The following is a 23,457-nucleotide window of genomic DNA, read 5'->3' on the forward strand; positions in this document are numbered from 1 at the left end:
CTGTCTCCTGTCTGTAGAACACAGTGAGTTAACTGTCTCCTGTCTGTAGAACACAGTGAGTTAACTGTCTCCTGTCTGTAGAACACAGTGAGTTAACTGTCTTCTGTCTGTAGAACACAGTGAGTTAACTGTCTCCTGTCAGTAGAACACAGTGAGTTAACTGTCTCCTGTCTGTAGAACACAGTGAGTTAACTGTCTCCTGTCTGTAGAACACAGTGAGTTAACTGTCTCCCGTCTGTAGAACACAGTGAGTTAACTCTCCTCTCCTCTCAGTATCTTTGTAAGTCAACTGTGTCCCTTGCTTTCCTCTCCCATCAGAGCACGGTGAGGCTGAAGGGTGGTGCCAAGCTGGGTGAGGGCAGAGTAGAGGTGCTGAAGAACAATGAGTGGGGCACGGTGTGTGACGACCGTTGGACCCTGCTGTCAGCCAGTGTTGTGTGCAGGGAGCTGGGCTTCGGATCTGCCAAGGAGGCCCTGACTGGAGCTCGCATGGGAGAAGGTGAGGACTGAGCACTGTGGTTTAACCTTATGTAGATCAATGGATTTGTGCAGAGACTTGGTGTAGTGGTTACACTCCCAGAACAGTCACATATACAACGTCCAACTGAAGACCGTGTCCCTGTGTCCACTTCCCACTGTTTCTCTTCCAATCTCTCCCTTTGATTTCCAACTTGTCTCTATAAAGTGTTAAAACACCTAAAATAATCTGTAAACACAGTGCCTTCAGGAAAGCATTGAGACCCCATAACCTTTTCCACATTTTGTTACGTTACAGCCGTACTCTAAAATTGATTCAATTGTTTTTTTTACCCTTATCAATCTACACACGATACCCCATAATGACGATGCAAAAACATGTTTTTAGAAAATGTTGCTAATTTATGAGAAACTGAAATATCACATTTAGATCAGTATTCTGACCCTTTACTCAATGCTTTGTTAAAGCACCATTGGCAGCAATTACAGCCTCCAGTCTTCTTGGGTATGACGCTACAAGCTTGGCACAGCTGTATTTGGGGAGTTTCTCCCATTCTTCTCTGCAGATCCTCTCAAGATGTCAAGTTGGATGGGGAGTGTCACTGCACAGCTATTTTCAGGTTTCTCCAGAGATGTTTGATCAGGGTTCAAGTCTGGGCTCTGGCTGGGCCACTCAAGGACATTCAGAGACTTGTCCCAAAGCCACTCCTGCATTGTCTTGGCTGTTGGCAGTTTCATCATAGCGCTTGACTACCTGGTTGAGAGAATGCCAAGAATGTTGTTGTTTTTTTAAACACTTTTTTGGTTACTACCTGACTCCATATGTGTTATTTCATAGTGTTGATGTCTTCACTATTATTCTACAATGTAGAAAATAGTAAAAATAAATAAATAAGAAAAAACCTTGAATGAGCAAGTGTCCAAACTTCTGACTGGTAGTGTATATATATTAATGGTATTACACACATGTATATATATTAATGGTATTACACACATGTATATATATTAATGGTATTACACACATGTATATATATTAATGGTATTACACACATGTATATATATTAATGGTATTACACACATGTATATATATTAATGGTATTACACACATGTATTACACACATGTATATATATATACACACATGTATATATATTAATGGTATTACACACATGTATATATATTAATGGTATTACACACATGTATATATATTAATGGTATTACACACATGTATATATATTAATGGTATTACACACATGTATATATATTAATGGTATTACACACATGTATATATATTAATGGTATTACACACATGTATATATATTAATGGTATTACACACATGTATATATATTAATGGTATTACACACATGGTGTCATGTGCGTCTTCTTCATGGAAATGACTGGACCAAGGTACAGCGTGGTGAGCGTACATTTCTCTTTATTATAAATGTCGCCAACAAGAAACAACACACAAAAAACGACCGTGAAGCTGACTAGGGCTATACAGGTCACTAACAAAGACAACTACCCACAACAACCAAAAGGAAAACAGGCTGCCTAAGTATGATTCCCAGTCAGAGACAACGATAGACAGCTGCCCCTGATTGAGAACCACAGTCGGCCAAACACAAAGAAATAGAAAACATAGAAATACAGAGCATAGAGTTTCCCACCCGAGTCACACCCTGACCAACCAAACATAGAGAATAAAAAGATCTCTACGGTCAGGGTGTGACACATGGTGAGACATTTCGTTATATTTTTTTTTAAATGTTTTTTTTAGTTCATAAGAGGTTGGAAAGAAATATGCTTTTGGTAATGATTTCTCCCAAAAACGTATTCAAGTCTTTGACGTGGTTTCCCTAAGAACAAAGTAATTCCAGTAGACCTAAACCCCTGTCTTCCCACAAAACAAGCTGTGTCCAGCAAAAATCTTATTTTAATTTATCTGACTTTTATGTCAAGCCCTTATATCTATGTCAATGAAGTTTTTTTTACCCTGTTCTTTACCTCATACTGAAGTGTTTTACCCTGTTTTACCCTGTTCTTTACCTCATACTGAAGTGTTTTACCCTGTTCTTTACCTCATACTGAAGTGTTTTACCCTGTTTTACCCTGTTCTTTACCTCATACTGAAGTGTTTTACCCTGTTCTTTACCTCATACTGAAGTGTTTCACCCTGTTCTTTACCTCATAATGAAGTGTTTCACCCTGTTTCACCCTGTTCTTTACCTCATACTGAAGTGTTTTACCCTGTTTTACCCTGTTCTTTACCTCATACTGAAGTGTTTTACCCTGTTCTTTACCTCATAATGAAGTGTTTTACCCTGTTCTTTACCTCATAATGAAGTGTTTTACCCTGTTTCACCCTGTTCTTTACCTCATACTGAAGTGTTTTACCCTGTTCTTTACCTCATACTGAAGTGTTTTACCCTGTTCTTTACCTCATAATGAAGTGTTTTACCCTGTTCTTTACCTCATAATGAAGTGTTTTACCCTGTTTTACCCTGTTCTTTACCTCATAATGAAGTGTTTCACCCTGTTCTTTACCTCATAATGAAGTGTTTCACCCTGTTTCACCCTGTTCTTTACCTCATAATGAAGTGTTTCACCCTGTTTTACCCTGTTCTTTACCTCATAATGAAGTGTTTTACCCTGTTCTTTACCTCATAATGAAGTGTTTCACCCTGTTTCACCCTGTTCTTTACCTCATAATGAAGTGTTTTACCCTGTTTTACCCTGTTCTTTACCTCATAATGAAGTGTTTTACCCTGTTTCACCCTGTTCTTTACCTCATAATGAAGTGTTTCACCCTGTTTCACCCTGTTCTTTACCTCATACTGAAGTGTTTTACCCTGTTTTACCCTGTTCTTTACCTCATACTGAAGTGTTTTACCCTGTTTCTTTACCTCATAATGAAGTGTTTTACCCTGTTCTTTACCTCATAATGAAGTGTTTTACCCTGTTCTTTACCTTACAGTAACTATGTGAGCTTATCACAGTATTATAGACACTATGACCTGGGATTTACTATGATCTATGTAGAAGAACCCCTGACAGTATTATAGACACTATGACCTGGGATTTACTATGATCTATGTAGAAGAACCCCTTACAGTATTATAGACACTATGACCTGGGATTTACTATGATCTATGTAGAAGAACCCCTTACAGTATTATAGACACTATGTTCTGGGATTTACTATGGTTTCCGATTTAGATTAACCCCTTACAGTATTATAGACACTATAATGTCATATATCATATCACGCCCTGACCATACTAAAACAAAGATATAATAACAGAACTAAGGTCAGAACGTGACAGACCTGGGATTTACTATGAGTACTACTGTCTTTTAAAATGTTTTTGGTTTCAATGAAGGTTTTCTACACATCTTGACAACGCTTATTACAGCAGTGTCTTTCTGTGTGTGTGTGTCTGTGTGTGTGTGTCTGTGTGTGTGTGTCTGTGTGTGTGTGTCTGTGTGTGTGTGTCTGTGTGTCTGTGTGTGTGTGTCTGTGTCGTGTGTGTGTGTGTCTGTGTCTGTGTGTCTGTGTGTGTGTCTGTGTGTCTGTGTTTGTGTCTGTGTCTGTGTGTCTGTGTGTGTGTGTCTGTGTCGTGTGTGTGTGTGTCTGTGTCTGTGTGTCTGTGTGTGTGTGTGTGTGTGTGTGTGTCTGTGTGTCTGTGTTTGTGTCTGTGTGTGTGTGTGTGTGTGTCTTTAGGGATGGGTCCTATCCACATGAATGAGGTCCAGTGTCTGGGGACGGAGAAGTCGATGTGGAACTGTGGCTTTAAGAACATAACCTCAGAGGACTGCCAGCATGTAGAAGACGCCGCTGTGAGGTGCAACACGCCATACATGGCTCTGGAGAACTCGGTCAGAGACTAACTATTCAGTTTAAACTCAGTTCCATTCTGTTTAATGAACTTCAATCATCCCAGAGGGGCCAGTTAGTGCCATTTCCCGTTTTACTGATTTCCTGTTTTACTGAAAACACGTTGTACCCGTCGTTGACAAGATGATGTTCATGTGATCATGCAAGTCATACCAAATATAACTAGTCTAAACTAGTCTAAACTAGTATAAACTAGTAGCACTGAAGATCAGAGTTATAGCGTGATTGAAATTTAAAGGGAACTTTTGATTGAGCCGACGTAATACAGTGTTTACAGTAATAGTGTTTACCGTAATACAGTGTTTACCGTAATACAGTGTTTACAGTAATAGTGTTTACCATAATACAGTGTTTACCGTAATACAGTGTTTACCGTAATACAGTGTTTACCGTAATACAGTGTTTACCGTAATACAGTGTTTATCGTAATACAGTGTTTACAGTAATAGTGTTTACCGTAATACAGTGTTTACCGTAATACAGTGTTTACCGTAATACAGTGTTTACAGTAATACAGTGTTTACAGTAATAGTGTTTACCGTAATACAGTGTTTACAGTAATACAGTGTTTACAGTAATAGTGTTTACCGTAATACAGTGTTTACCGTAATACAGTGTTTACCGTAATACAGTGTTTACAGTAATAGTGTTTACCGTAATACAGTGTTTACCGTAATACAGTGTTTACCGTAATACAGTGTTTACCGTAATACAGTGTTTACCGTAATACAGTGTTTCACAGTAATACAGTGTTTACAGTATTTACAGTAATACAGTGTTTCACAGTAATACAGTGTTTACCGTAATACAGTGTTTCACAGTAATACAGTGTTTCACAGTAATACAGTGTTTACAGTAATACAGTGTTTACCGTAATACAGTGTTTACCGTAATACAGTGTTTACCGTAATACAGTGTTTCACAGTAATACAGTGTTTACCGTAATACAGTGTTTACCGTAATAGTGTTTCACAGTAATACAGTGTTTACAGTAATACAGTGTTTACTGTAATACAGTGTTTACAGTAATAGTGTTTACCGTAATACAGTGTTTACCGTAATACAGTGTTTACCGTAATACAGTGTTTCACAGTAATACAGTGTTTACAGTAATACAGTGTTTACAGTAACAGTGTTTACCGTAATACAGTGTTTACCGTAATACAGTGTTTCACAGTAATACAGTGTTTACAGTAATACAGTGTTTACAGTAATATAGTGTTTACCGTAATACAGTGTTTACCGTAATACAGTGTTTACCGTAATACAGTGTTTACCGTAATACAGAGTTTACCGTAATACAGTGTTTACAGTAATACAGTGTTTACCGTAATACAGTGTTTACCGTAATACAGTGTTTACCGTAATACAGTGTTTACAGTAATACAGTGTTTCACAGTAATACAGTGTTTACAGTATTTACAGTAATACAGTGTTTACCGTAATACAGTGTTTCACAGTAATACAGTGTTTACCGTAATACAGTGTTTCGTAATACAGTAATACAGTGTTTCACAGTAATACAGTGTTTACCGTAATACAGTGTTTACCGTAATACAGTGTTTACCGTAATACAGTGTTTACCGTAATACAGTGTTTACCGTAATACAGTGTTTCACAGTAATACAGTGTTTCACAGTAATACAGTGTTTACCGTAATACAGTGTTTCACAGTAATAGTGTTTCACAGTAATACAGTGTTTACAGTAATACAGTGTTTACAGTAATACAGTGTTTACCGTAATACAGTGTTTCACAGTAATACAGTGTTTCACAGTAATACAGTGTTTACCGTAATACAGTGTTTACCGTAATACAGTGTTTCACAGTAATACAGTGTTTACAGTGTTTACAGTAACAGTGTTTACAGTAATACAGTGTTTACAGTAATACAGTGTTTACGGGACACGGGAACATTGCCTTTAAATTTAAAATGTAATATACTGTTGACTTTCAGCACTACAGATTGAATCTTGGCCTCAGTAAAAATGTAGTTAAGCAAACGGGGGAACAATAGGTATTATATTTACTGTGAATTTTTAACAGTTTATTGATCAGCGATGTGTTGATAGATCCCTGATTGGGCAGAAATGCTGCAGTAATGTTCAATACAATGTTAGTAGTATTGTGATCAGAGATGTAAACCTAACACGCATCCTGACTATGTGATGTGTGTCATGATGTCCTTCACTCTCATCAAACACATGCCTTTAACAATACATAACAATACATAACAATACATACCACTACATAACACTACATAACAATACATACCACTACATAACAATACATACCACTACATACCTATAACAATACATAACACTACATAACACTACATAACAATACATAACACTACATAACAATACATACCACTACATAACACTACATAACAATACATACCACTACATAACAATACATACCACTACATACCTATAACAATACATAACACTACATAACACTACATAACAATACATAACACTACATAACAATACATACCACTACATACCTATAACAATACATAACACTACATAACAATACATAACACTACATAACACTACATAACAATACATAACACTACATAACAATACATACCACATACATACCTACATAACAATACATAACACTACATAACACTACATAACACTACATAACACTACATAACAATACATACCACTACATACCTATAACAATACATAACACTACATAACACTACATAACACTACATAACACTACATAACACTACATAACACTACATACCTATAACAATACATAACACTACATACCTATAACAATACATAACACTACATAACACTACATAACACTACATAACACTACATAACAATACATACCACTACATACCTATAACAATACATAACACTACATAACACTACATAACACTACATAACAATACATAACACTACATAACACTACATAACAATACATAACACTACATAACACTACATAACAATACATAACACTACATAACAATACATACCACTACATACCTATAACAATACATAACACTACATAACACTACATAACACTACATAACACTACATAACAATACATACCACTACATACCTATAACAATACATAACACTACATAACACTACATAACACTACATAACACTACATAACACTACATGCCTTTAACAATACATAACAAAGAGCTTCAGAAACCCTTAACTAACGTATAGCACCCAATGAGTCCTGTTCAACAGGGAACAGGGTTCTATCGGGCCCTGGTCTATAGTAGTGCACTATATAGGGAACAGGGTTCTATAGGGCCCTGGTCTATAGTAGTGCACTATATAGGGAACAGGGTTCTATAGGGCCCTGGTCTATAGTAGTGCACTATATAGGGAACAGGGTTCTATAGGGCCCTGGTCTATAGTAGTGCACTATATAGGGAACAGGGTTCTATAGGGCCCTGGTCTATAGTAGTGCACTATATAGGGAACAGGGTTCTATAGGGCCCTGGTCTATAGTAGTGCACTATATAGGGAACAGGGTTCTATAGGGCCCTGGTCTATAGTAGTGCACTATATAGGGAACAGGGTTCTATCGGGCCCTGGTCTATAGTAGTGCACTATATAGGGAACAGGGTTCTATCGGGCCCTGGTCTATAGTAGTGCACTATATAGGGAAGGGTTCAGGGTTCTATAGGGCCCTGGTCTATAGTAGTGCACTATATAGGGAACAGGGTTCTATCGGGCCCTGGTCTATAGTAGTGCACTATATAGGGAACAGGGTTCTATAGGGCCCTGGTCTATAGTAGTGCACTATATAGGGAACAGGGTTCTATCGGGCCCTGGTCTATAGTAGTGCACTATATAGGGAACAGGGTTCTATCGGGCCCTGGTCTATAGTAGTGCACTATATAGGGAACAGGGTTCTATCGGGCCCTGGTCTATAGTAGTGCACTATATAGGGAACAGGGTTCTATAGGGGGCCCTGGTCTATAGGGCCCTAGTAGTGCACTATATAGGGAACAGGGTTCTATAGGGCCCTGGTCTATAGTAGTGCACTATATAGGGAACAGGGTTCTATAGGGCCCTGGTCTATAGTAGTGCACTATATAGGGAACAGGGTTCTATAGGGCCCTGGTCTATAGTAGTACACTATATAGGGAACAGGGTTCTATAGGGCCCTGGTCTATAGTAGTGCACTATATAGGGAACAGGGTTCTATAGGGCCCTGGTCTATAGTAGTGCACTATATAGGGAACAGGGTTCTATAGGGCCCTGGTCTATAGTAGTGCACTATATAGGGAACAGGGTTCTATAGGGCCCTGGTCTATAGTAGTGCACTATATAGGGAACAGGGTTCTATAGGGCCCTGGTCTATAGTAGTGCACTATATAGGGAACAGGGTTCTATAGGGCCCTGGTCTATAGTAGTGCACCATATAGGGAACAGGGTTCCATTTGAGATGCAGACATATTATGTCTACACTCTTAGAAAACAAGGTGCTACAGTGCATTCAGAAAGTATTCAGACAAGGTGCCCCTTGACTTTTTGTACATTTTGTTACGTTACAGCCTTATTCTAAAATGGATTGAATTCATAAAAATCTACACACAATAAACCATAATGACAAAGTGAAAACAGATTTTTAGAAATGTCCGCAAGTGTAAAAAATGTAGTTTTTTTACAGAAATGCCTTATATACATAGGTATTCAGACCCTTTGCTATGAGACTCAATATTGAGCTCAGGTACATCCTGTTTCCATTGATCATCCTTGAGATGTTTCTACAACTTCATTGGAGTCCACCTGTGGTAAATTAAATTGATTGGACATGATTTGGAAAGGCACACACCTGTCTATATAAGGTCCCACAGTGCATGTCAGGGCAAAAACAAAGCCACGAGGTCAAAGGAATTGTCCGTAGAGCTCAGAGACAGGATTGTGTCGAGGCACAGATCTGAGGAAGGGTACCAATTTTTTTTCTCCCAATAACACAGTGGCCTCCATCATTCTTAAATGGAAGAAGTTTGGAACCACCAAGGCTCTTCCTAGAGTTGGCCTCAGGGCCAAAATGAGCAATCGGTGGAGAAGTGCCTTGGTCAGAGAGGTGACCAAGAACCTGATGGTCTCTCTGACAGAGTTCCGGAGTTCCTCTGTGGAGATGGCAGAACCTTCCAGAAGGACAACCATCTCTGTAGCACTCCACCAATCAGGCCTGTATGGTAGTGGCCAGACGGAAGCCACTCCTCATTAAAAGGCAAATGACAGCCCACTTGGAGTTTGCCAAAAGGCACCTAAATGACTCTTAGACCATGAGAAACAAGATTCTCTGGTTTGATGAAACCAAGATTGAACTCTTTGGCCTGAATGCCAAGCGTCACATCTGGAGGAAACCTGGCACCATCCCTACGGTGAAGCATGGTGCTGGCAGCATCATGCTGTGGGGATGTTATGCAGTGTCAAGGACTGGGAGACTAGTCAGGATCGAGAGAAAGATAACAGCGCTAAATGCAGAGAGATCCTTGATGAAAACCTGCTCCAGAGCGCTCAGGACCTCAGACTGGTGTAACGAGTCTCCTCTTCTTCTGACGAGGAGTAAGAGAGGTCGGACCAATGTGCAGCGTGGTAAGTGTCCATTTTAATATATAAAACTGAACACTACAAAAATACAACATAACAACGTGAATGAACACAGACAAAGGAAATAATCAATAATCACCACTCTGAAAGTGAAACCAGGCTGCCTGGTGAGACACTGAAAGTGAAACCAGGCTGCCTGGTCAACGATAGACAGCTGCCTCTGAAAGTGAAACCAGGCTGCCTGGTCAACGATAGACAGCTGCCTCTGAAAGTGAAACCAGGCTGCCTGGTCAACGATAGACAGCTGCCTCTGATTGAGAACCAGACCAGGGAAATACCAAAACATAGAAAAAGGAACATAGATAAACCCAACAGGAATCCCAAAACATAGACAACCCACCCAAAAGACCACACTAAAACAAAGACATAATAAAAGACATCAGATAACCCACCCAACTCACGCCCTGACCATACTAAAACAAAGACATAATAAAAGAACTAAGGTCAGGAACATAGACAACCCACCCAAACGCCCTGACCATACTAAAACAAAGACATAATAAAAGACCTAAGGTCAGAACATAGACAACCCACCCAACTCACACCCTGACCATACTAAAACAAAGACATAATAAAAGAACTAAGGTCAGAACGTGACAACAGGTTCACAACAGGACCCTAAGCACACAGCCAAGACAACGCAGGAGTGGCTTCGGAACAAGTCTCTGAATGTCCTTGAGTGACCCAACCAGAGCTCGGATTTGAACCCGATCGAACATCTCTGGAGAGACCTGAAAATAGCTGTGCAGCAACGCTCCCCATCCAACCTGACAGAGCTTGAGAGGATCTGCAGAGAATAATGGGTCTTAATACTTATGTAAATGGAATATTTCGAGAAAAAACTACCTGTTATGGGCTATTGTATGTAGATTGATGAGGGAAACCAACCATTGAATCAATTCTAGAATACGGCTGTGACTGTAACGGTTTTCTTCTGCTGAAGGGAGAGGACCAAAATGCAGCGTGGTTAGTGTTCAACATCTTTAATATAGACGATAAGCGAGAACAATGACTTAACACCTGCCTCTGATTGAGAAGCATATCAGGCCAAACATAGAAATAGACAAACTAGACATACAACATAGAATGCCCACTCAGCTCACGTCCTGACCAACACTAAAACAAAGAAAACACAAAAGAACCAAGGTCAGAACGTGACAGTGACGTAACAAAATGTGGGGAAAAAAATCAAGGGGTCTGAATATTTTCCGAATGCACTGTATCTAGAACCTTTCCACAGAGGGTTCTACACGGAACCCAAAAGGGTTCTACCTAGAACCAAAAATGGTTCTACCTAGAACCAAAAATGGTTCTACCTGGAACCAAAACAAAAAGGTTATCCTATGGGGACAGACGAAGAACCCTTTTGGAACCCTTTTTTCGAAGAGTGTGGCTAAATGCCCTGTATTCAGCCGGACCATACTTCCCCCGTCTCCGCACTCCTACTCGTACACACCCGCCCTCTGCTTCCTAACCCGTCTGCCCCCCACAGATCCGCCTGACAGGGGGCCGTACGCGGTATGAGGGGCGGGTGGAGGTGCTGAGCACAGAGGCTAACGGGACCAGGAGCTGGGGCCTGATATGTGGAGGGGCCTGGGGCACCAAGGAGGCCATGGTGGCCTGCAGACAGCTGGGGCTAGGCTACGCTAACAACGGCCTGCAAGTAGGTCTATTAGCCAAGCTAACTGCTTTTCCACTGCTAATATAATATGCTCAAACCAGGTTATAACCGTGGACTACAATTACCATGAATCTCCAACCTCACTTACCATGGCAACTATGGAACACACGTACATCCCCTCAACCAATCATGATAATACATGAATCCCCTGATAATGTAACGAATCAGACATGGTCCGCGGACCTCTCACTGTCTTAACCATTAGACCAGTAGTATTCAGGGTTGGGGTCACGCTGGGTAATTGCAGTGCGGTCGCCAAATTTTAAAACCAAAAATGCAGAGTACAGATCCTTTTATGGGACAATTTGCAAACTCCATTCCATATTGAGAAAGATAATTTGAAAATAAAATTTAATTGAGTAAATGTATGTATTTGTTAACTCAATTTTGATAGGAGATATGAAAACATTGGGTCCCCAGAAATTCTGGGGAAAAAATTAGGTCCTCACTTGAGAAGTTTGAATACCACTGGTTTATACTAAATCCCCCACCCCATTGCTGCGGGTGATGAGCCAACAGCCAACCATAACATACCAGGTGGCGACACCTCATTGGTTCTCCCTACCCACCAGGAAGGAACCAATGTGGCTCCCCCGCTCCATGACTCACCCTGACATGTTCATTCTGACATGTTGTTCTATGAGTCTATGGACTAATCCCACAGCAGCAGCTGCATCAGCAAACCCCTGGCCCTCAAGGACTGACATGTTATTCTATGAGACACTGGGCCCTCAAGGACTGACATGTTATTCTATGAGACACTGGGCCCTCAAGGACTGACATGTTATTCTATGAGACACTGGGCCCTCAAGGACTGACATGTTATTCTATGAGACACTGGGCCCTCAAGGACTGACATGTTATTCTGTGAGACACTGGGCCCTCAAGGACTGACATATTATTCTATGAGACACTGGGCCCTCAAGGACTGACATATTATTCTATGAGACACTGGGCCCTCAAGGACTGACATTTGACACGTGCACAGTGTTTCCCAACTCTGGTCCTCCAGTACCCCCAACACCAGGGTGTTGGGGGCTACTGGAAGACCAGGGTGTAGGGGTGTTGGGGGCTACTGGAGGACCAGGGTGTTGGGGGCTACTGGAGGACCAGGGTGTTGGGGGCTACTGGAAGACCAGGGTGTAGGGGTGTTGGGGGCTACTGGAGGACCAGGGTGTAAGGGTGTTGGGGGCTACTGGAGGACCAGGGTGTTGGGGGCTACTGGAGGACCAGGGTGTTAGGGTGTTGGGGGTACTGGAGGACCAGGGTGTTGGGGGTACTGGAGGACCAGGGTGTTGGGGGTACTGGAGGACCAGGGTGTTGGGGGTACTGGAGGACCAGGGTGTTGGGGGCTACTGGAGGACCAGGGTGTGGGGGTACTGGAGGACCAGGGTGTTGGGGGGGTACTGGAGGACCAGGGTTTGGGGGTACTGGAGGAACAGGGTTTTGGGGTACTGGAGGACCAGGGTGTTGGGGGGTACTGGAGGACCAGGGTGTTGGGGGTACTGGAGGACCAGGGTGTTGGGGGTACTGGAGAACCAGGGTGTTGGGGGTACTGGAGGACCAGGGTGTTGGGGTGTTGGGGGTACTGGAGGACCAGGGTGTTGGGGGTACTGGAGGACCAGGGTGTTGGGGGTACTGGAGGACCAGGGTGTTGGGGGTACTGGAGGACCAGGGTGTTGGGGGTACTGGAGGACCAGGGTGTTGGGGGTACTGGAGGACCAGGGTGTTGGGGGTACTGGAGGACCAGGGTGTTGGGGGTACTGGAGGACCAGGGTGGGGGTGGAGGACCAGGGTGTTGGGGGTACTGGAGGACCAGGGTGTTGGGGGTACTGGAGGACCAGGGGTGTTGGAGGACCAGGGTGGGGCACTGGAGGACCAGGGTGTTGGGGGCACTGGAGGACCAGGGTGTTGGGGGTACTGGAGGACCAGGGTGTTGGGGGCACTGGAGGACCAGGGTGTTGGGGGCACTGGAGGACCAGGGTGTTGGGGGTACTGGAGGACCAGAGTTGGGAAACACTGGATTAGAGGAAGCACAGACAGGCTACAGACAGGACATCTGATTGACGTCTCCTAGGGGATAAATCTGAGACGTAAATCCCCAGTGGAAATGCACAGAAAGGGGCCTATCACTGACTTCCCCTAGGGCCCTTCTGCAGGTGCGTATCGTGGGAGGCAGGACGTACTATGAGGGCCGTGTGGAGGTTCAGGTGGGGGCGCGGTGGGGCACAGTGTGCTCTGCAGGCTGGACCACTAAAGAGGCCATGGTAGCCTGCAGACAGCTAGGCCTGGGATACTCCATGCATGCCATCACTGTGAGTAAACACTGGGAGAAGAAGAAATGTAAATACCGCGGCTCATTCCTACAAGCCAAAGTATTCTACTCCCTTATCACCATATAGGGATATGTAGTTGTCTTACCTGACAGAGACTCACATCGGAGTTATCTTGTTGAAGGTAATAACGTCCAAGAAAAGAGAAACCGGCACACTGCTCTTTAATCAAGCTATGCTACCAGCAAGAGCAGCGTTCAGGTTTCTCTTTTCTTTAAAGCACAGAGAATAAAGTCAATAGTTCTCTGAGTTAAGGTATTCTACTGTACTGCCTTATCATAGTTGTAAGGTGTCTTTTAGTCAGAGGCTGAGCAAGTTGCTTTTCACAGGCAGATTGATGAGATGGGCAATCAATTTCATCAGTCGTTTATAAATTGTTGATCGTGCACAAATTTAAATGCATTTATTTGCCATAAATTAGCATGAATGCTAACCTAATTGACATACTGTATATCACTCCTCACCTCTCCAACTTGCTAGCTGATGTGTGGTGACCATTCTGGCACAAATGAGTTGCATCACTCAGGTGGGTGCTACACATTGGTGGTGGATGAGTTGGATGAGGAAGAGGTGAGTTTCCCCAGTACGCAAGAAAACAAAAAAAGTTCTATCTAGAACCGGGATGGGCAACTCCAGTCCTTAGGGGGCCAGAGTGTTGTCACAGGTTTTCCCCAAACCCTAGCAAACACAGCTGGTTAAACTAATCAGGTTCTAAATTGAAGATTAGTTAGTTGATATAATTAGTTGATTATTGGAGTCAGGTGTGTTAGACGGAGGATGGGGGAAAAAAGAGGTGACGAAAGTTGCCCATCCTTGATGTAGAACATAAAAGGGCTCTTTGGCTGTCGCCATGGTTGAACCCATTGATGAATCCATTTCGGTTGCAGATAGAACCCTTTTCACAGAGGGTTCTACGTTCAAGTCAAACGGGTTCTAACTGGAACCCACAACGGTCATTAGGAGGGTTCTTCCATTGGGACACCTAAAGAACCCTTTTGGTATTATTTGTTTCTATGTGTGTATTGCACTTTGAGTTACTGGCAAAAGCACTTTATAAATCAGAACCTCTTAATGTCTGTGCTCTGTTTGTGTGTTTGTTTTGGTTATCCTGCCCCCCCTCCTCCTCCCCATCTCTAAGGAAACATGGTACTGGGACAGCAGTAACGTAACAGAGATGGTGATGAGTGGAGTGAAGTGTACAGGGAGCGAGATGTCTCTGAGCCACTGTCAGCATCACAAAACCGTCAGCTGTCAGAAGACAGCTGCTAAGTTCTCTGCTGGCGTCATCTGCTCAGAGAGTGAGTTACTCTGTTTATAAATGGACGTAACAGTGTTATGACACAATCGTAAGTGTTAGTATCACAGTAACAGAATCATAAACATGAATAAACCCTACGATTCTAGAGTGGGTGACCAGAATGCTCAACCAGTATGAGCTAGATATAGTATTGGCTTGTTATTACACATTGATACAGATATAGTATTGGCTTGTTATTATACATTGATACAGATATAGTATTGGTCTGTTATTATACATTGATACAGATATAGTATTGGTCTGTTATTATACATTGATACAGATATAGTATTGGTCTGTTATTATATAATGTAATCAACTGACATTGAAGGAATTAAAATTGAGCTGGAAACTACATGTTGACGATTTGACTGTTACTACCCTCTTCTTCTCTCTTCTCCTCCTCTTCATCCCTCGTCTCCTCTCCTCTTCCTCTCCTCTCCTCCCCCTCCTCCCTCCCCTCTCCTCTTCCCATCTCCTCTCCTCTCCTCTCCCCCTCTCCTCCCCCTCTCCTCTTCCCCTCTCCTCTTCCCCTCTCCTCCTCTCCTCCTCCCCTCTTCCCCTCTCCTCCCCCTCTCCTCTTCCCTCTCCTCCCCCTCTCCTCCCCTCTCCTCCCCCTCTCCTCTTCCCTCTCCTCCCCCTCTCCTCTTCCCTCTCCTCCCCTCTCCTCTTCCTCTCTCCTCCCCTCTCCTCTTCCTCTCTCCTCCCCTCTCCTCTTCCTCTCCTCTTCCTCTCTCCTCCCCTCCTCTTCTCTCCTCCCCCTCTCTCCTCCCCTCTCCTCTTCCTCTCTCTCCCCCCTCCTCTTCCTCTCTCCTCCCCCTCTCCTCTTCCTCTCTCCTCCCCCTCTCCTCTTCCTCTCTCCTCCCCTCTCCTCTTCCTCTCTCCTCTTCCTCTCTCCTCCCCCTCTCCTCTTCCTCTCTCCTCCCCTCTCCTCTTCCTCTCTCCTCCCCCTCTCCTCTTCCCTCTCCTCCCCCTCTCCTCTCCTCTTCCCCCTCTCTCCTCCCCCCCCTCTTCCTCTTCCCCTCTCCTCTTCCCCTCTCCTCCCCCTCTCCTCTTCCCCTCTCCTCCCCCTCCCCTTCCTCTCTCTTCCTCTCTCCTCTTCCCCCTCCCCTCTCCTCTTCCTCTCTCCTCCCCCTCTCCTCTTCCTCTCTCCTCCCCCTCTCCTCTTCCTCTCTCCTCCCCCTCTCCTCTCTTCCTCCCCTCTCCTCCCCCTCTCCCCCTCTTCTTCCTCTCTCCTCCCCCTCTCCTCTTCCTCTCTCCTCCCCCTCTCCTCTTCCTCTCTCCTCTTCCTCTCTTCCCCCTCTCCTCTTCCTCTCTCCTCCCCCTCTCCTCCCCCTCCTCTTCCTTTCTCCTCTCCTCCCCCTCCTCTCCTCCCCTCCTCTTCCTTTCTCCTCTCCTCCCCCCTCTCCCCCCCTCTTCCTTTCTCCTCTCCTCCCCCTCCTCTCCTCCCCCTCTCTTCCTTTCTCCTCTCCTCCCCCTCCTCTCCTCCCCCTCCTCTTCCTTTCTCCTCTCCTCCCCCTCCTCTCCTCCCCCTCCTCTCTTTCTCCTCTCCTCCCCCTCTCTCCTCCCCCTCTCCTCTTCCTCTCTCCTCCCCCTCTCCTCTTCCCTCTCCTCCCCCTCTCCTCTTCCTCTCTCCTCTCCTCTCTCCTCTTCCTCTCTCCTCCCCCTCTCCTCTTCCTCTCTCCTCCCCCTCTCCTCTTCCTCTCTCCTCCCCCTCTCCTCTTCTCTCTCTCCCCCCTCTCCTCTTCCTCTCTCCTCCCCCTCTCCTCTTCCTCTCTCCTCCCCCTCTCCTTCCTCTCTCCTCCCCCTCTCCTCTTCCTCTCTCCTCCCCCTCTCCTCTTCCTCTCTCCTCCCCTCTCCTCTTCCTCTCTCCTCCCCCTCTCCTCTTCCTCTCTCCTCCCCTCTCCTCTTCCTCTCTCCTCTTCCTCTCTCCTCTTCCTCTCTTCCCCCTCCTCTTCCTCTCTCCTCCCCCCTCTCCTCCCCCTCCTCTTCCTTTCTCCTCTCCTCCCCCTCCTCTCCTCCCCCTCCTCTCCTCCCCCTCCTCTTCCTCTCCTCTCCTCCCCCTCCTCTCCTCCCCCTCCCTCCTTTCTCCTCTCCTCCCCCTCCTCTCTCCTCCCCCCCTCCTCTTCCTTTCTCCTCTCCTCCTCCCCCTCCTCTCCTCCCCTCCTCTTCCTTTCTCCTCTCCCTCCCCCTCCTCTCCTCCCCCCTCCTCTTCCTTTCTCCTCTCCTCCCCCTCCTCTCCTCCCCCTCCTCTTCCTTTCTCCTCTCCTCCCCCTCCTCTCCTCCCCCTCCTCTTCCTTTCTCCTCTCCTCCCCCTCCTCTCCTCCCCCTCCTCTTCCTTTCTCCTCTCCTCCCCCCTCCTCTTCCTTTCTCCTCTCCTCCCCCTCCTCTTCCTTTCTCCTCTCCTCCCCTCCTCTTCCTTTCTCCTCTCCTCCCCCTATCTCCTCTTCCCTCATCTCCTCCCCTATCTCCTCTTCCCTCATCTCCTCTTCCCTCATCTCCTCTTCCCTCATCTCCTCTTCTCCCCTATCTCCTCTTCCCTCATCTCCTCTTCCCTCATCTCCTCCTCTTCCTATCTCCTCTTCCCTCTTCTCCCATCCTCCTCCTCTCCTCCCCCTCTCCTCTTCCCTCATCTCCCATCCTCCTCCTCTCCTCCCCCTCTCCTCGTCCCTCATCTCCTCTCCTCCTCTCTCCTCCCAGCTGCGTCTGACCTGGTCCTGAATGCTCCCCTGGTCCAGCAGTCCGTGTACATTGAGGACCGCCCACTCCACATGTTGTACTGCGCAGCAGAGGAGAACTGTCTGTCTAAGTCTGCTGCTAGTGCTAACTGGCCCTACGGACACCGCCGCCTGCTACGGTTCTCCTCTCAGATCCACAACATCGGACGGGCCGACTTCAGGCCCAAGGCCGGTCGCCACTCCTGGGTCTGGCACGCCTGTCACGGGTAACTATGGCAACCTAGTCATCTAGATGTGTGGTTCCCAAATGTTTTATAGTCCCGTACCCCTTCAAACATTCAACCTCCAGCTGCGTACCCCTTATAGGACCAGGGCACAAATAGTAATATAATAATAATAATTTTGCTCTTTATTTAACCATCTTACATATAAAACTTTATTTGTTCATTACAATTAATATATTATATTAGACTAGTTAATATTAGATTAGTTAATATTAGATATTAGACTAGTTAATATTAGATATGATATTATATTAGATGAGTTAATATATTAGATTAGTTAATATTAGATATGATATTATATTAGATTAGTTAATATTAGATATGATATATTAGATTAGTTAATATTAGATATTAGACTAGTTAATATTAGATATGATATTATATTAGATTAGATGAGTTAATATATTAGATTAGTTAATATTAGATATGATATTATATTAGATTAGTTAATATTAGATATGATATATTAGATTAGATTAGTTAATATTAGATATGATATTATATTAGATTAGATAATATTAGATATTAGACTAGTTAATATTAGATATTATATTAGATTAGATTAGTTAATATATTATATTAGACTAGTTAATATATTATATTAGACTAGTTAATATATTATATTAGACTAGTTAATATATTATATTAGACTAGTTAATATTAGATATTATATTATATTAGATTAGATTAGTTAATATTAGATAGATTAGTTAATATATTATATTAGACTAGTTAATATATTATATTAGACTAGTTAATATTAGATATGATATTATATTAGATTAGATGAGTTAATATATTAGATTAGTTAATATTAGATATGATATTATATTAGATTAGTTAATATTAGATATGATATATTAGATTAGATTAGTTAATATTAGATATTATATTAGATTAGATTAGATAATATTAGATATTAGACTAGTTAATATTAGATATTATATTAGATTAGATTAGTTAATATATTATATTAGACTAGTTAATATATTATATTAGACTAGTTAATATTAGATATGATATTATATTAGATTAGTTAATATTAGATATGATATTATATTATATTAGATTAGTTAATATTAGATATTAGACTAGTTAATATTAGATATTATATTATATTAGATTAGACTAGTTAATATATTATATTAGACTAGTTAATATATTATGTTAGACTAGTTAATATATTATGTTAGACTAGTTAATATTAGATATTATATTATATTAGATTAGATTAGTTAATATATTATATTAGACTAGTTAATATATTATATTAGACTAGTTAATATTAGATATGATATTATATTAGATTAGATTAGTTAATATATTATATTAGACTAGTTAATATTAGATATGATATTAGATTAGATTAGTTTATATATTATATTAGACTAGTTAATATTAGATATTATATTATATTAGATTAGACTAGTTAATATATTATATTAGACTAGTTAATATATTATGTTAGACTAGTTAATATTAGATATTATATTATATTAGACTAGTTAATATATTATATTAGACTAGTTAATATTAGATATTATATTATATTAGATTCGATTAGTTAATATTAGATATGATATTATATTAGATTAGTTAATATTAGATTAGATTAGTTAATATATTATATTAGACTAGTTAATATTAGATATGATATTATATTAGATTAGATTAGTTAATATATTATATTAGACTAGTTAATATTAGATATGATATTATATTAGATTAGATTAGTTTATATATTATATTAGACTAGTTAATATTAGATATTATATTATATTAGATTAGACTAGTTAATATATTATATTAGACTAGTTAATATATTATGTTAGACTAGTTAATATTAGATATTATATTATATTAGACTAGTTAATATATTATATTAGACTAGTTAATATTAGATATTATATTATATTAGATTCGATTAGTTAATATTAGATATGATATTAGATTAGATTAGTTAATATTAGATTAGATTAGTTAATATATTATATTAGACTAGTTAATATTAGATATGATATTATATTAGATTAGATTAGTTAATATATTATATTAGACTAGTTAATATTAGATATGATATTAGATTAGTTTATATATTATATTAGACTAGTTAATATTAGATATTATATTATATTAGATTAGACTAGTTAATATATTATATTAGACTAGTTAATATATTATGTTAGACTAGTTAATATTAGATATTATATTATATTAGACTAGTTAATATATTATATTAGACTAGTTAATATTAGATATTATATTATATTAGATTCGATTAGTTAATATTAGATATGATATTAGATTAGATTAGTTAATATTAGATTAGATTAGTTAATATATTATATTAGACTAGTTAATATTAGATATGATATTATATTAGATTAGATTAGTTAATATATTATATTAGACTAGTTAATATTAGATATGATATTAGATTAGTTTATATATTATATTAGACTAGTTAATATTAGATATGATATTATATTAGATTAGTTTATATTAGATATTAGATTAGTTAATATTAGATATTAGATTTGATTAGATTAGATAATATTAGATTAGTTAATATTAGATATTAGATTAGTTCATATTAGATATTATATTTGATTAGATTAGTTAATATTAGATATTAGATTAGATTAGTTAATATTAGAGATTAGATTAGTTCATATTAGATTAGTCCAGTGGTCACCAACTTTATCTGAGTCAAGATTACTTTCTGAATCCAAAAGCAAGCCGTGATCTACCACTCAGATTCTTTTTTTTAAAACATTACTTAAAAAACATAAGCTTATGCTACATTAACCTACTGAGACACAAGCCACTGAGAATAACTACACAAACTTATCGGAAGCAAGCTTTTGTCACGGCTGGCTGAAGGACTGGACCAAGGTGCAGCATGTTAAGCTTATTCTTTATTCAAAATGACGCCGACAAATGAAGAACATAAACCAAACCGTGAAGCTTTGGGCTATGTGCCCTGAACAAAGACAAACCGTGAAGCTATGTGCCCTGAACAAAGACAAACCGTGAAGCTATGTGCCCTGAACAAAGACAAACCGTGAAGCTTTGGGCTATGTGCCCTGAACAAAGACAAACCGTGAAGCTTTGGGCTATGTGCCCTGAACAAAGACAAACCGTGAAGCTTTGGGCTATGTGCCCTGAACAAAGACAAACCGTGAAGCTTTGGGCTATGTGCCCTGAACAAAGACAAACCGTGAAGCTTTGGGCTATGTGCCCTGAACAAAGACAAACCGTGAAGCTTTGGGCTATGTGCCCTGAACAAAGACAAACCGTGAAGCTTTGGGCTATGTGCCCTGAACAAAGACAAACCGTGAAGCTTTGGGCTATGTGCCCTGAACAAAGACAAACCGTGAAGCTTTGGGCTATGTGCACTGAACAAAGACAAAGTTAACTTCCCACAAAACAGGTGGGGGAAAAGGGTACCTAAGTATGGTTCTCAATCAGAGACAACGATAGACAGCTGTCCCTGATTGAGAACCATACCAGGCCAAGACATAGAAATACAACACATAGAAAAAAGGACATAGAATGCCCACCCTAGTCACACCCTGGCCTAACCAACATAGAGAATAAAAGCCTCTCTATGGCCAGGACATAGAATGCCCACACTAGTCACACCCTGGCCTAACCAACATAGAGAATACAATGCCTCTCTAAAGTCACACCCTGGCCTAACCAACATAGAGAATAAAAGCCCCTCTATGGCCAGGACATAGAATGCCCAGCTAGTCACACCCTGGCCTAACCAACATAGAGAATAAAACCCTCTATGGCCAGGACATAGAATGCCCACCCTAGTCACACCCTGGCCTAACCAAAATAGAGAATAAAAGCCTCTCTACGGCCAGGACATAGAATGCCCACCCTAGTCACACCCTAGTCACACCCCTGGCCTAACCAACATAGAGAATAAAAGCCCTCTATGGCCAGGACATAGAATGCCCACCTAGTCACACCCTGGCCTAACCAACATAGAGAATAAAAGCCCTCTATGGCCAGGACATAGAATGCCCACCTAGTCACACCCTGGCCTAACCAAAATAGAGAATAAAAGCCCTCTATGGCCAGGACATAGAATGCCCACCCTAGTCACACCCTGGCCTAACCAACATAGAGAATAAAACTCTATGGCCAGGACATAGAATGCCCACCCTAGTCACACCCTGGCCTAACCAAAAAGAGAATAAAACCTATGGCCAGGACATAGAATGCCCACCCTAGTCACACCCTGGCCTAACCAAAATAGAGAATAAAAGCCCCTCTATGGCCAGGACATAGAATGCCCACCCTAGTCACACCCTGGCCTAACCAAAATAGAGAATAAAACTCTATGGCCAGGACATAGAATTCCCACCCTAGTTACACCCTGGCCTAACCAACATAGAGAATAAAAGCCCCTCTATGGCCAGGACACAAATTCCCACTAGTCACACCCCTGGCCTAACCAACATAGAGAATAAAAGCCCCTCTATGGCCAGGACATAGAATGACTAGTCACACCCTGGCCTAACCAAAATAGAGAATAAAAGCTTTGGCCAGGACATAGAATGCCCACCCTAGTCACACCCTGGCCTAACCAAAATAGAGAATAAAAGCCCCTCTATGGCCAGGACATAGAATTCCCACCCTAGTTACACCCTGGCCTAACCAACATAGAGAATAAAAGCCTCTTACGGCCAGGACATAGAATGCCCACCCTAGTCACACCCTGGCCTAACCAACATAGAGAATACAATGCCTCTCTATGGCCAGGACATAGAATGCCCACCCTAGTCACACCCTGGCCTAACCAAAATAGAGAATAAAAGCCCTCTATGGCCAGGACATAGAATGCCCACCCTAGTCACACCCTGGCCTAACCAACATAGAGAATAAAAGCCCTCTATGGCCAGGACATAGAAATAGTCACACCCTGGCCTAACCAACATAGAGAATAAAAGCCCCTCTATGGCCAGGACATAGAATGCCCACCCTAGTCACACCCTGGCCTAACCAAAATAGAGAATAAAAGCCCCTCTATGGCCAGGACATAGAATGCCCACCCTAGTCACACCCTGGCCTAACCAAAATAGAGAATAAAAGCCCTCTATGGCCAGGACATAGAATGCCCACCCTAGTTACACCCTGGCCTAACCAACATAGAGAATAAAAGCCCTCTATGGCCAGGACATAGA

General features: G+C 41.7%; 1 protein-coding gene across 1 annotated transcript in view; it reads left to right on the forward strand.

Annotated features, from left to right (window-relative positions):
* LOC112235582 (lysyl oxidase homolog 3B-like) overlaps positions 1-23,457 on the forward strand; it is a 63,225-nt gene that overhangs the window by 33,911 nt on the left and 5,857 nt on the right. Inside the window, 5 exon segments of the mRNA XM_042325056.1 lie at positions 319-499; positions 4,201-4,355; positions 11,476-11,646; positions 15,136-15,295; positions 17,995-18,238. Of these exon segments, the coding sequence (XP_042180990.1) occupies positions 319-499; positions 4,201-4,355; positions 11,476-11,646; positions 15,136-15,295; positions 17,995-18,238 (911 nt within the window).

The sequence above is a fragment of the Oncorhynchus tshawytscha genome, linkage group LG08, assembly GCF_018296145.1.
Source record: "Oncorhynchus tshawytscha isolate Ot180627B linkage group LG08, Otsh_v2.0, whole genome shotgun sequence".
Lineage (NCBI taxonomy): Eukaryota > Metazoa > Chordata > Actinopteri > Salmoniformes > Salmonidae > Oncorhynchus > Oncorhynchus tshawytscha.